Source organism: Ambystoma mexicanum, chromosome 3q (assembly GCF_040938575.1).
Source record: "Ambystoma mexicanum isolate Mex_15411 chromosome 3q, UKY_AmexF1_1, whole genome shotgun sequence".
Lineage (NCBI taxonomy): Eukaryota > Metazoa > Chordata > Amphibia > Caudata > Ambystomatidae > Ambystoma > Ambystoma mexicanum.
Genome location: NC_090926.1, coordinates 986,985,501 through 986,998,816, shown reverse-complemented (window position 1 = coordinate 986,998,816; position 13,316 = coordinate 986,985,501). Strand labels below are relative to the sequence as shown.

Below are 13,316 nucleotides of genomic sequence, written 5' to 3'. Positions count from 1 at the left end.
TGACCTCTTTCCCAGCTTGGGATGGTTATGACGCGATCCTGTTACCGGCCCTATCTACAGGAGGCCGCCCCTCGTCAGATCTGCTGGTTGCAGTGAATTTGAAAATGGGTTTGACTATTAGCAAATCGGCCACAGAAAGTGCGTACATTCAGTTGGTGAAAATTAACGTTGGATCATGGCTCGTAGCTCTAGTCGATCTATATCGCAACCCGGTGGCCATGCCAGATGAGGCCTTTTACACCGCACTAAACAGAAGCCTGCATTTAATTAACACCTCCATCAATATAACACATACTATCATTCGAGGAGATTTAAACCTGGATTGTTGGAATCCAAATCGCCAAACCAAAAATGTACGAAAATGGATGTCCTTCATGCAAGAAAGACAATTCCATATGGTGAATGGAGCTGTAAGCGGTTATGTTCCCGTCCAGACCACATGGTTTAGAAATAACAGTACAAGCACAATCAACTACATTAATGTAGACAAACTGCTCTTTAATCAGGTGGAAAGTCTGAATGTATTTGAATTACCACATAGTGATCACAAATTATTTTCACTAACTATTGTAGCAGATTTTGCTCAGGAGAGAAGACCATCTATCACCCATCAGGTGGCAATTAATTCTGCAAAAAAATGAATAAAATGGTCTGAGGCGAAGGTGGTGGCTTATAGACAGTTTTTGGAAAATAATGCAAGGTTGGCCACTCCGCTACCCTACACGGATCTATTGCTACCCTTTACAAACACCATATCAGGGCTTTCTAAAGCTCGTGTGAAACATCTTCATATTTTTGATTATGATATACAATCTGCTCGTGCTGCCGATCGGCAAAATAGAAAGCCTATTATAGCAGCAGGTAAAATATCATGTCAGCAGGAGCTAAATCATGTTAAATGTGTTTATAAAAATTGGGTAAAAGCAAGAAAACATCTTATGTACCAACATGACAGTGAATGCATATCCAGTGCGATGGCCAGTAATAACTCAGCTCAGATGTGGATGCTACTTAACAATCAAGTTGGCAATTCACAGGCTGAAGTGCAACTGGTGGCCGTCAGCGAAGAAAAATGGGTCAAACACTTTGATGACCTGTATGCGGATCCGGATTTTGTTGCAACAGAATTGGCCTGCCCAGGTGCAGCAAGATGGTCTCTGGAGTTTTCACCAACAACAAGCTAGCACATCCGGAGCTGCCGGACCCGATGGCATCACCAATGCTACATTAAAATCAAGCATTCATGAAGGGGCGATCATCTTAGATCAGATTTTCCAACTAACGGTGAAAGAGTGTAAGCTTCCGGCTTCCTGGAAAACATCAGTAATTATCCTCATCTTTAAAAAGGGAGATCGTTCTCTGCCACAAAATTACCGGCCCATCGCCCTATTGGACACACATAGCAAAACTTTTTCAAATTTGGTCCTGCGTGATTTTAACGAGTGGACTAAGGCAAATCACTTACGTGACCCGTGCCAAACAGGTTTTGTCCCCGGGATGGGCACGCATATCAACCTGCTGTGTTTGAATGCTTTGAAGGCTCAGTGTCAAGCTACGAAACAACCAACATTCTTTGCATTCATAGATTTACACTCTGCGTTCAACTCATGGGCGTAATTTGAGGGGGGACGGGGGTGTTTGTCCCCCCCAACTTTGATGGCACACTATTGTGTCCCCATTCATTTGAATGGGGCATCTTTTCTTCAGAGGTCATATCCCCCCCAACATTTTCAGCAAAGTTTCTCCACTGGTTCGACTCAATCTCGAGGGTGCTATTACTAAAAGAATTAGTGAGAGACAAATGCCCGACTACACTATTTGAAATCATATATGCGTTGCACTCTGACACATCTATTCATGTGCGGCTGTCATTAGATGGGGTACTGTCTGCACCTATTAAAACAGCTCAGGGCCTAAAGCAGGGGTGCTTGTTGGCCTCTTCCATCTTTAACAACTTCATATATGATCTCAAAAATGTATTTCCTAAGATCATTTCAGATTCACCAAAACTAGGCACACATACAATCAAGGCCCTGATGTATGCAGATGCTCTGTTGTTGATCTCCAAAACTCAAATTGGCCTGCAGCATCTTCCTGCAGCCTTTGAGACATATATCCACCAAAATGAACTCAGAGTCAACACACAGAAGACACAAATAGTGGTGTATGCTCCAACAAGGGCTGGCGCCAAACAATTGAAATGGTCGATCAACCAGGTAGAATTGCAAAAAGTGTCACATTATACGCACCTGGGAATGTGCTTTGAGGGCGTGAATCATGTGAGAACCCAGTTGGAGTGGGTGGAGAGGAAACTCGACACAGCTATGGCTCAATCAAAATTAATAAAGTACAAATATGGAAAATGTTCCATCAAGCCGGCGTAGGTGTATTGGAACCAAAAGGCAATTCCAGAGATGCTATATGGGCTGGAGAAACTCCCTATTACCACCTTGTTTAAATTTGATGTATGGGAAGCCAGATTCTGGAAACACATTTTGTGTCTACCAGGCTGTGTGCCGCATGCCTGGATTAGGTACGAGCTAGGTCTTCTTTCCCTTTGCGCCCTCTGCAACTGGAGAATCTGTTCTCTCTTTAGGAAATGTTTGATTTCAACTCATGATGATGTTATATTGCAAGCACTATCTGGGTATATGTTCAGAACCAAAGATTGTTTTATGACCTCCTGGGACAACAAGGTTTGTCAAATTATGAGCTTTGCTGACATAACTATCGACCTGTTGTTCTCAAATCCTGACAAAGCCAAAGAGAAGCTTTATGGTGCAGATTGGATTACCACATGTGACGCATGTTCGGGATACCAAGGCGGTGATACTAGTAGATTCCCACCCAAAAATTGCGTAGTCTGCCTCCCTATTTGCTGAGAGCTCCCACTCTATTTTATAGATTTGCAATTATCTGCATACACTTCAATCTACGGCCCACAAAAGACGTCCTGTCAAAACGGCGTCTAATTCCACCTAATGAAAACCTTTGTTGTTTTTGCTCCCCATGAGGGACACCAGAGACTCTAGAACATTTGATTACTCAGTGTCCGTGCTTGAGGCCTCTTAGACAAATTCACTTTGCGAAACATTGTAAATACCTGGGAAATCTAGAGGAAAAGATATGTTGGTCTATTATTATGAATTGTTTGCATTTACCGATTCAACTGAACACAGTGAATTTTCTAACAAATCTACAATTGGCACCAGCATCTAACGCATAGCGTATTAATATGTGACTAGTGTACAACTACCTAATCAAGAAACAGGCTCGGTGGAGCAGGCTTCAGCAGCTATTGGGTAATTACTTCCAAAAACATGTTTTCAGAGAGATGTTTTTTTGTCTAGGTTTATGGAACGTGTGGGTGTAATTTTGTCAAATTGTACTTGATTTCTATTTTCTTTTGTCCCTTTATATAGAAATGGTATTCTGAATTGAATTATGAAATGTGTAGTTATAAGTTTTCTAAAGTCTTTTTGATATTATTTGCTTTGTATTCATATGTATTTCTTCATGAATATGTATTGAATGTATACTTGTTTTGAAATAAGAATTTGTATATTTTTGATGTAATGATATTGAAAGGTTGATTAATTTCAACTAAATCAATAAAAAAATTTAAAAAATATCCTCTAAACAGGTTCAACACTGATATCACTCTTTGTGACCTTCTTAGCTTCTGTACGGGTGTATCATAGATATCACTCTTATGGGCCGTCACCTGGACCCTCACAGCTCTTGTGACTTTGTATCACAGTTATTACTCTCAAGGACCTACTGCAACTTTGCATCAATATCATCACTCACTGGGAGCATTACAACGCCTGTACCTACTTATCACTGATATGAGGCCAATATGCGTGCTTTCATTTGAGTTCATACCCATAGTTGTGTGCCTTCTGTCTACCGCTGTCAACGCTTTTAAGGACCAACACACAAGAAATGCAATGAAGACGAACGTGTGGATGTCAACATGGACATTACTTTATTTGAAATCGACGTTCAAACATGTTTGTGTTGCCAGTGCTGTATGAGAGATGAGTTACAGATGGAGTCCCACACCATGGTCATGCGGCAGTAGCGTGTTCAGGGACATCCGTTCCTTCAAGTCACCACGCATTGGGTCCATCCTGGGCATTATACGAGTGTAGGAGAAGACACTGGTAGAAGCTGAGCAGAGGAGAGATACACAGGCATGGGAGGAGACATGGAGTACACAGCGATCCAGGGCAGGAGCCAGATTAGGCAAATACCCCGGTCATACTACGTGCATTGGCTGGAGACTCTGCCAATCGAGGACGTGCATTGACACAGTCATTCCAGTTTTGTTTTTTGAAATGTGCACATCATGGTGCATGAATTAAATGGTGCGTTTAACGTCCACGGGAAGAAGTCTTGGCTTGTCTCCTTTGAGAGATTACCCTCTTATCTATAGTCATCGTGTGTTCTGTGCTCTTACCTCCCCTTCCTACTTACAATGTGTTATTTCCCTTCTTTCCCTCCTTAATTTCTCTCCTTTCTATGCCTACCCGCCTTTCTTTCTTCCCATCTCATTAAGGAGCTCATATTGCTCCAAACCGTAATTTGGCTGTGGGTGGTGGGGGGACCTGGTAGCTAGGACCCTACTGTCAAATTCTTGCCATTTGCACGTGTACGCCGCCTTTGTCCCTGTACATTTGCACTCCGACATGCAAATGAGTATGCACGCATGCCAGGCAGTGTTTACATTTAATTGTGAATGCTGCTTACCATGCAGGCATGGTAAACAGCGTTCACAATTACAATGAAACACTGCCTGACATGCAAACAAGTTGGGCAGCGTTTAATTGTAATTGTTTGCCAGGCAGCATGTAAATGGATCCCTATGTGACATCTGCAGCATCTGCGTTGGCATAAAAATCCATGCAGGTGTAAATGCTGTTACATTTGTATGGTGAGGAGGAAGGAAAGTGGTGGAAACGCAAGTTGTGTTTCCCCCTCCTCTCCACCATACAAATGATTGAAAATGGGGCATGATATTAATGGAAAGCTTTAAAGCCTCACTCAACGCCTACCATTAACATAATACCCCCAACGAACACAAGCTCCCAAGTCTTTGGCTTTTTCATTTTTGTTTCTCAAGTTGTTAATGTTCTCTTTGTTTATTTTAACTACTCTGCCCCTTTCTCCTCTAAACATGGCAACTAACTTTCTTTCTTTCTTTCTTTCTTTCTTTCTTTCTTTCTTTCTTTCTTTCTTTCTTTCTTTCTTTCTTTCTTTCTTTCTTTCTTTCTTTCTTTCTTTCTTTCTTTCCTTCTTTCTTCCTTCATTTCCCTTCTCACAACAGTGACACATTCAGTGTGATAATGACGGGTACACTCAAGAAACTCAAACAAGCCAGCATGCTGGACGTGCAATGTGGATGCTTGGTTCTGGTATGATATTAGTTAAACATTCCTGTGCAGAAAGGGTGAACATTCTCGCCTTTAGCAGACAGGTTGTGTTTTTTACTGCATGGAAATGGCTGCATTGAGTTTGCTTACTAGTGATGGGAAGTGTCTTTCACCCTGGAGGTGTCTTGCAAAGCCGTGGTGATGTGTGTTTCTGCCTCGCTATCAGTAATCATACTGCTACCATGTTCAGGCAAAGCAACACAGTTGCTGTAACATGCTGTTGATATTAGGTTAATCATGCAATGATATAACATTACTGACATGATTACAACATCACAATTGGGAAGTGACTGCCGTAGACAATACATTCAGAAGGAAGTAATGGACCCAGCCGGCAGTACAGGGAGCAGAGCAGGGCGTAGGGTGTCACGCATACCAACATGGCCCAGCCTGTCTATGAGACCCTACTACAGTCCTGTATTTAGTTTGCATTCTTGGAAATGTATTTCCTCCTTGAAATATAGGTGGAAGAATGCTTGAACACGTGTGATTCTACTGCAGACTCCCGGATGGAATGGGGATGCTGGCAAGTGTGAGATGCTGTGACAGTGCGGGCAGCAAAGGAAGTGACTGCTGCTGTCCGCCCAGGAAGAAGGAAGTCACATTGCTAAAAGAACAGGAAGTTGGATGTTTGAAACGTGACATAGTAAGTAGCATGTCAATGCTGCTGTCAGCACAGAAAGAAGAGCGTCATAAACCAGTCAGATAGCACAGTGGGCTAACCGCTCACCCCTGATATCTGTGTGCAGCCTGTTGTAGTAGGTTTTCATTCTTCAAAGGTCGATAAATTGAGTGCCACTCTGTGGGATAATCATGTCTTCTGTTATGTCAGTGCTCTGGGACCTATGGATGTGTAGCGCTATATAAGAAACTGCTAAAAGAACAGGACTTAAAAGACGTTCCTATTGACCCAAGTCTGCTTCTGACTCCTGCACAGAAAGTAACAAATCCATGTCATTGCTGATAATACAGAAAGTATGCATTGTAGGACCTGGAACATTTCACGAATCTCGTGACGGCCATGGCATGCTTCTCGTGCCATTTCACTTTGCATGTTGGGACTTGTATGCCAATGCGTATATAGAGAAAAGTTCCAGCATGCAAAGTGGAAGGCCAGGACTGGCTCACGGTGTGACACTACGGAGCCACTTGGCAGCTATGGGTGCGGTCAGGAGTAGCAAACATTGTCTAACATGAAGGAGAAACACCGATCAGCCTAGCACTCGCATTTGGACAATAGAACCTTGACAAATTGGCTAATTCAAAGCATGACCAAAACAGCGCCATCCAAGGGCTTCAGTGTGATGGTGCGCCCAAAGCATAGCAGCATGTGGCAAAGTCCAGGACAGGCCACAGGGATGTCCACGTGTTCCCAATGCAGGGCGCTGACACGGACATGTCACTGTAATCCTACTGAAAGCGGCTTGGGCCTGTATGCAAGCCGCTGAACTGAACATGCCCGATGCAGAGCTTTAGTATGGATCTTGCGAAGACATTTGCCAAATCCTGCCAAGGCCATGTTCTCGTCATTGCAATACTGTTCTCAAACAAATGTTCTCTGTGGAATGTTCATAGTATGGCGAATAAAAAAAAATACAGGACAACCACATTAACATTCAGAGCATTAGAAGTTAAATGCATCAGGAAAGATACACAAATCATGATATTCGCTTCCCTGAAATGTGCACAGCTGCACAAATATAGTGTGGCAAATGCAGAGCCTTCCCACCAAAATGCCACAACAGTGCCCAGCACAGTGGGCAAATACTAATCATTGTTACTGAAATACCATTGTGATGTTACATTCGTTGTTGGCTTAGTGCACCATGTTTCTATAGCGCTGTGCTGGGCGCCATGAGGCTGACGCCTGGGTGAGTTCACGGACACCTGGATGAGTTCACTGAGTGAGTGTTGGAGAGCAATGTAATGCTGGCTGAGCCCAGGGCATGCATTTCCTTTGGTGCAGGATTTCCCTTGCTTGCACTGCTAAATTCTCTGAAAAGAGCAGTGTTTAAAAACTCCCCTGAAGCAGGAAGTGCCTCCCCCCTTAGCCAGGAGGGGGTAGAAGGTTCTAGCACGGGATTCATATTGTTTCAGACTCTCAGATTTTGGACAGCGTCCTTAGCGGGCCTCATTTGATGTGCTCTGCTTTAGGGCCGCGACTAAGTGTGGGTGACCCGAGGATTCTCTCCACACCACCCCAAAGCCCATCCTGTACGAGCTTAGGAGGCGCCCGGCTCCCTTGGTCACCCCATTGGCTGTCTCCAGAGTTAGGCTGGGGACTTTGCCGCATATCGCCCCCTCTTCTCTTTGGAGGACGTGATGTTGCACCTGGTGTTTGGCAGAGGATGTGAAGAGGTTCTCGCTAGATGGAAAGTAAAGCAAAGGCCAAAAAGAGGAGCTATGCCCCTCTGCCGCCCTTTTCTCCCCGCGTCATCTGGAGTTTTGCTTGACAACTTGGTGGAGCAGGACTGTGCTAATCAAAAGAGGGGAGGCAAGGTCGCACTCTGCAAATGCAATTGCACAAGTCGTTTCCAAAGGGCGATCGGGGACCAGGACCTCGTCTCTCTGAAAGCAAAATGCTTTCTCATAGCCTAGAATACCAGAGCAGACAACTTCAACAGGGTTAACCATTTGTGTACCAGATTGGGGGCCTGATCATGTATGAACTTCCCCAGACACCTTTACCATCCGCAATAACATGTTTTCTCATTAATCGGGCATGTGTCTTTGGGATGGCGGTGCTGGGTTCGGTGCCTCACTACCATGCATATGTGGTGTGTTTACTTGTTTAAGATGTTCAGATCTTGGAATACCTGTTTTGCCTTTGGCTTGCCTCACTGTGGTTAACTATAGCTCCATTTCTCTGACACTGGTTGTTGTGTACTCTTTTATTTATGGACTGTCACGAGGAAGAGGAATGAAAGGGTAATGTACACATCACTTAGCAGTAATGCTTAGTACTGTGACTCCTACTCTTCCTTATCCCAGAACTACTTCGCCATCTGTAGCGAGAGTGATGTAGCCCCCTGCACCATTAGGCGTGGCTTTGCCAGTTTGTGCATTTACCCTTATTTCATCTCATGTATTTGTATATCTAATCTAGCCCCCCACAATATGAGGCGTGGCTTTGCCAGTGTGTGCATTTACCCTTATTTCATCTCATGTATTTGTATACCTGATGTAGCCCCCCACATGAGGTGTGGCTTAGCCAGTGTGTGCGTTTACCCTCATTTCATCTCATGTATTTGTATACCTGATGTAGCCCCCCACATGAGGTGTGGCTTAGCCAGTGTGTGCGTTTACCCTCATTTCATCTCATGTATTTGTATATCTGATGTAGCCCCCGCACCACGAGGCGTGGCTTTGCCAGTTTGTGTAGTTACCCTTATTTCCTATCATGTATTTGTATACCTGATGTATCCCCCACACCATGAGGCGTGGCTTTGCCAGATTGTGCATTTACCCTTTTTTCATCTCATGTATTTGTATACCTGATGTAGCCCCCCCCGACCCCTACCATGAGGCGTGGCTTTGCTAGTTTTTGCATTTACCCTTATTTCATCTCATGTATTTGTATACCTGATGTAGCCCCCTGCACCAAGAGGCGTGACTTCATCAGATTATGCTAGTAAGAACCTCCCTATGCAACCTGTATATGTTATCCTACTTTTTTAAGAAAGAATACTTCTCCTCACTTACTGTAACTAGTCCACCGATACCTGAGGGTTTGGTGTGCTGCTTTAAATGCAAAATAAAATAAATAAATATTATGGGTGGCGTAGACGCCGGTAACTCCCCATGTTATGCCTCATGCGGATTCCGCAATCACCGGCACCAGTAATACTGGTGTCGGTGATTGCGGCAATTGTCTGCCGGTATGTGCCTGAGCTGCCTGCAGTAGTTTGCCAGTCCAGAAAGGTGCCATTATACATTATTACCAGCACCTTATTTCCGGATGGGTAAACATGTAATGAGCTCCTAAATCTCCTTATTTCTGACTAGTATGTGCATGTTGTGGGTGGGTCACTGTGGTGTGTTTAAGAGCTGGAACAACAAAGAGTAACAGTTGGAGTAATGGGAATTTCTGAAGTACGAACCCACACACTCCTTCGTATTTTTAGGCAGTTCATGTTGTACGTGGAACGCTAGTGGGCACATCACTTTCTTACCCTGCGGCTACCACTGATTCACCCGGTACGGGAGCACAGTCTCCTGGGCACCTGCTAAAGAGCGCCTGCTAAAGAGCACCTGCTAAAGAGCGCCTGCAATGACTAAACGGAGGGGCTGTCACAGAGTCTCATTAGGAGTCGGTCCTTAGTGGGAGCCCAGTCTCCTGGGTACCTGCTAAAGGGCGCCTGCAATGACTAAACGGAGGGGCTGTCACAGTGTCTCATTAGGAGTGTGTCATTAGTGAGAGCCCAGTCTCCTGGGTACCTGCTAAAGGGCGCCTGCAATGACAAACGGAGGGGCTGTCACAGAGTCTCATTAGGAGTGTGTCATTAGTGGGAGCCCAGTCTCCTGGGTACCTGCTAAAGGGCGCCTGCAATGACTAAACAGAGGGGCTGTCACAGTGTCTCATTAGGAGTGTGTCATTAGTGGGAGCCCAGTCTCCTGGGTACCTGCTAAAGGGTGCCTGCAATGACAAACAGAGGGGCTGTCACAGAGTCTCATTAGGAGTCGGTCCTTAGTGGGAGCACAGTCTCCTGGGCACCTGCTAAAGAGCTCCTGCAATGACTAAACGGAGGGGCTGTCACAGAGTCTCATTAGGAGTGTGTCCTTAGTGGGAGCACAGTCTCCTGGGTACCTGCTAAAGAGCGCCTGAAATGACTAAACAGAGGGGCTGTCACAGAGTCTCATTAGGAGTCTGTCCTTAGTGGGAGCACAGTCTCCTGACTACCTGCTAAAGAGCACATGCAATGACTAAACGTAGAAGCTGTCACAGTGTCTCATTAGGAGTGTGTCCTTAGTGGGAGCACAGTCTCCTGCGCACCTGCTAAAGAGTGCCTGCAATGACTAAACAGAGGCGCTGTCAAAGAGTCTCATTAGGGGTGTGCCCTTAGTCTTTAAAGTAGCAGGAGACTTAACAAAGATCTCCGGTAGCTTTTGTTGAGTTAGTCATAGCTATCAGGCTCACATAACTTGGAATGTTGTTTAAGGCGAAATAACAGGACATGTATTACAAGAAGTAAAAGTGGCAGAAGTTAAAAGGCAGGACTTGCAGAACATCTCTTGTGGACTGTGCTTATTTATTTAAAAATAAGTGTGAGAGATCAAGGAGTGACGTTAGATGAGAAAAGCGAGAAGTATTTTATCAACAATACCAGGTTTACTGGAATTCAGCGTTTGCTTCTCAACAGTGACCAGGCTCAGACTGGCCTATGGGACAATAGGGCAATGCCTGAAGTGCCAGCCCATGATTTTAGGATGAGCCAGTTGGTTTTTATAGAATGGAGCACTTTTTGGGCCAGAGTGGGCCTGCTTCATAAGTTACTGCACTAGTTATCACCAGCATCACTAAGCATTTTTCAAGCAGTTTTCAAATGTATTATTTGTAACATATTTTACCAAAAATACCCCTTTGGATCGTACCCAGTATGTCCTGGATAGTAATGAAGTGTAATGTGTGATTGTGGGCCGCATTTCAATAAGTGCCTGGATGGATTTAATGCCCCAGTTGTTCCTGGCAGCTACTTTCCATGTAGAGTAGTATAAGGAAAAGCATGTTCTCATGCCAACCTGGTACGAAGGGGCCATGGGCAGCCCCATTTACTGATAGGGGCTTGCACTGCCTTGCTGTGACTGCTCATCCTATGAAGTTGCTGATAATTACCCCCAAGCGCCCTTCTCTTATTTTTAGGGCGTGCGCCCTGTAAACATTCTTTAGGCCAGGTTTGCAAATGGCATGACTTGCCAGACAAATGGGGCCTGGGGAAATGGGTATTTCCTCTATATTGCACCGGGATATGAGAGGTATTTCTGTTGCACATTCCTTGAATTTCTTTGAATCTCCCAAAGTGTAGCTGTGAAAATATCTCACACTATTTGCACATTGTTTTGCACTTTTCACTCCTCGGATTGGACTGGGCCCATTTAATTTGTAACAGTCCACTTATAGCATATCAGGGTGCATTTATGGGCAGGCCTAACACTTCCTAACTTGTCACTTAAAGTCCTAGCAGTTACTTTCAGTCCATGCTCTAAACACAGATAGATGCTACACCACCTTGGCTTTGTTTTCCAAAGTGTCAACTTAATGCTTGCTATTGTAAAGGTGATCCATCTCTCAAAGGGCAGTGGCATCCGGCAGGTGCAGTGGCTTCAAGGTGGACTCAGAGAAGCTCCCACAGTTGGACGTCTTTCCTGAGCTGCTGTTGTATGACTTGCGGGACCCAAGAACCTCCCGGACCATGGCCCGGAACCGCTTGCTGACAAAGCAATACAGGAAAAAGTTGAAGGCCGTGTTGAGCAGGGCCAGCATGTTGGCAATGTCCATGGCCAGGTGAGCCTTCCAGTCCTTGTTAACAGAGGACACGTACATGTGGTAAATGATGACAAATGTCCGTGGGGCCCAGAGAACGGCGAAGACAGTGGTAATGGCTAAAAGGATAGCAGTGGTCTTACCCAGTCGGAGTCGTTGTCCGCTTGAGTCTTTCTTCCGTTTCAGTTTCCATATGATGACAGAGTTGATTATGAGGAATATAGTGCAGGGGATGAAGTAGATAGTGAAACAGTGAACCCACTTCAGGATCTTGTCCAACGTGCTGGGTGGGTTAAAGTCCCGCCAGACATCCGACCACCAGTAGAAGGGGATACCGGTGACGAAAGCCACGATGAAGACGGTGGCCACAACCTTCCGCGTACGCTCGGGGTAGGAGAGCATGCGGTACTGGAGGGGGTGACACAGAGCCACGTAGCGGTCCAAGGTCAGTACCACTGTGATCCAGATGGAGGCGTGGTTGGCGGCGAACTCCAGGATGCTGACGGTGTGGATGAAGGCGTTGGGGACCTCGCGGTGGAGGATGGCGGTCTGCAGGATGAACCCGACGAAGACAATGAATACCTGAGTGAGGATGTCTGAGGTGGTGAGGGCTAGGAGGTAGCAGTAGGAGGACTTCTTCGTTTTGATGGCAAGTCTGGAGAGGGCAATCGCCGTCAGAATATTAACTAGAAATGGAATGAAAGGAGAAATTCATGGTTAAATACAGTGGTTGGGTGGAAGTAGACAAAAGTAAACATTTCTCCATCAGTGCCATATGATCTATACCATCGAATTGCAAAACTCTAACTTCAGATATATATTTACATCATGTAATCATACAATACCAACTTCCATCATGGACCCGTTTGGTAGAGCTTGCCTAATAGGTGCTCTTTGTCATATGCCAAGGCGTGCCCCGTCTGTGGCACGGTTCACTAATGCATCCACTACAGGCATCTGTGTCGGACCTCATGGTCACATATTCAGATTGCGGGAGGTGATAAACTGAGTACTGTTCAATTAGCTAACATATGACACATGTTGTCTGTCTACAGGGTACAACATTGTTACATCGCCAGAATATGTTTCGGTGTGTTTTTTAGGAAAATGTTTCAATGAAACAGCTAAGTTAAAAATATAGGGGGTGGGTAAGGGGATATAAAGGGTAGAGGGTGGGAGATGGGGAGTAAATAATAGGAATGGGAAACCTCCAAATATAAAAAAAAAATGTCAATGCGTTTTTTGAAAAAAAGATTTGGCCAAAAAACGAATTGAAAAAAGAACTGCCAATGTAACAACATAGAACCGTCTACGGTGTCATGATGCCCCCACGGGGTTCACACGTGCTCAACAAATACACCAGTCACACTATGTAACAAAACAGGTGCACCCCCTTGTGA

The 13,316-nt window shown here is 45.0% G+C and overlaps 1 protein-coding gene across 2 annotated transcripts in view; it reads right to left on the bottom strand.

Annotated features, from left to right (window-relative positions):
• Positions 1 to 3,963: 3,963 nt before the first annotated feature.
• Positions 3,964 to 13,316, bottom strand: part of GPR142 (G protein-coupled receptor 142) — a 338,008-nt gene continuing 328,655 nt past the window's right edge. For both annotated transcript variants that reach the window (XM_069655133.1, XM_069655134.1), the window contains exon 3: positions 3,964 to 12,602. In XM_069655133.1, coding sequence (XP_069511234.1) covers positions 11,722 to 12,602 — 881 coding nt within the window. In that variant the 3' untranslated portion in view covers positions 3,964 to 11,721. The remainder of the gene's footprint in view (positions 12,603 to 13,316) is intronic.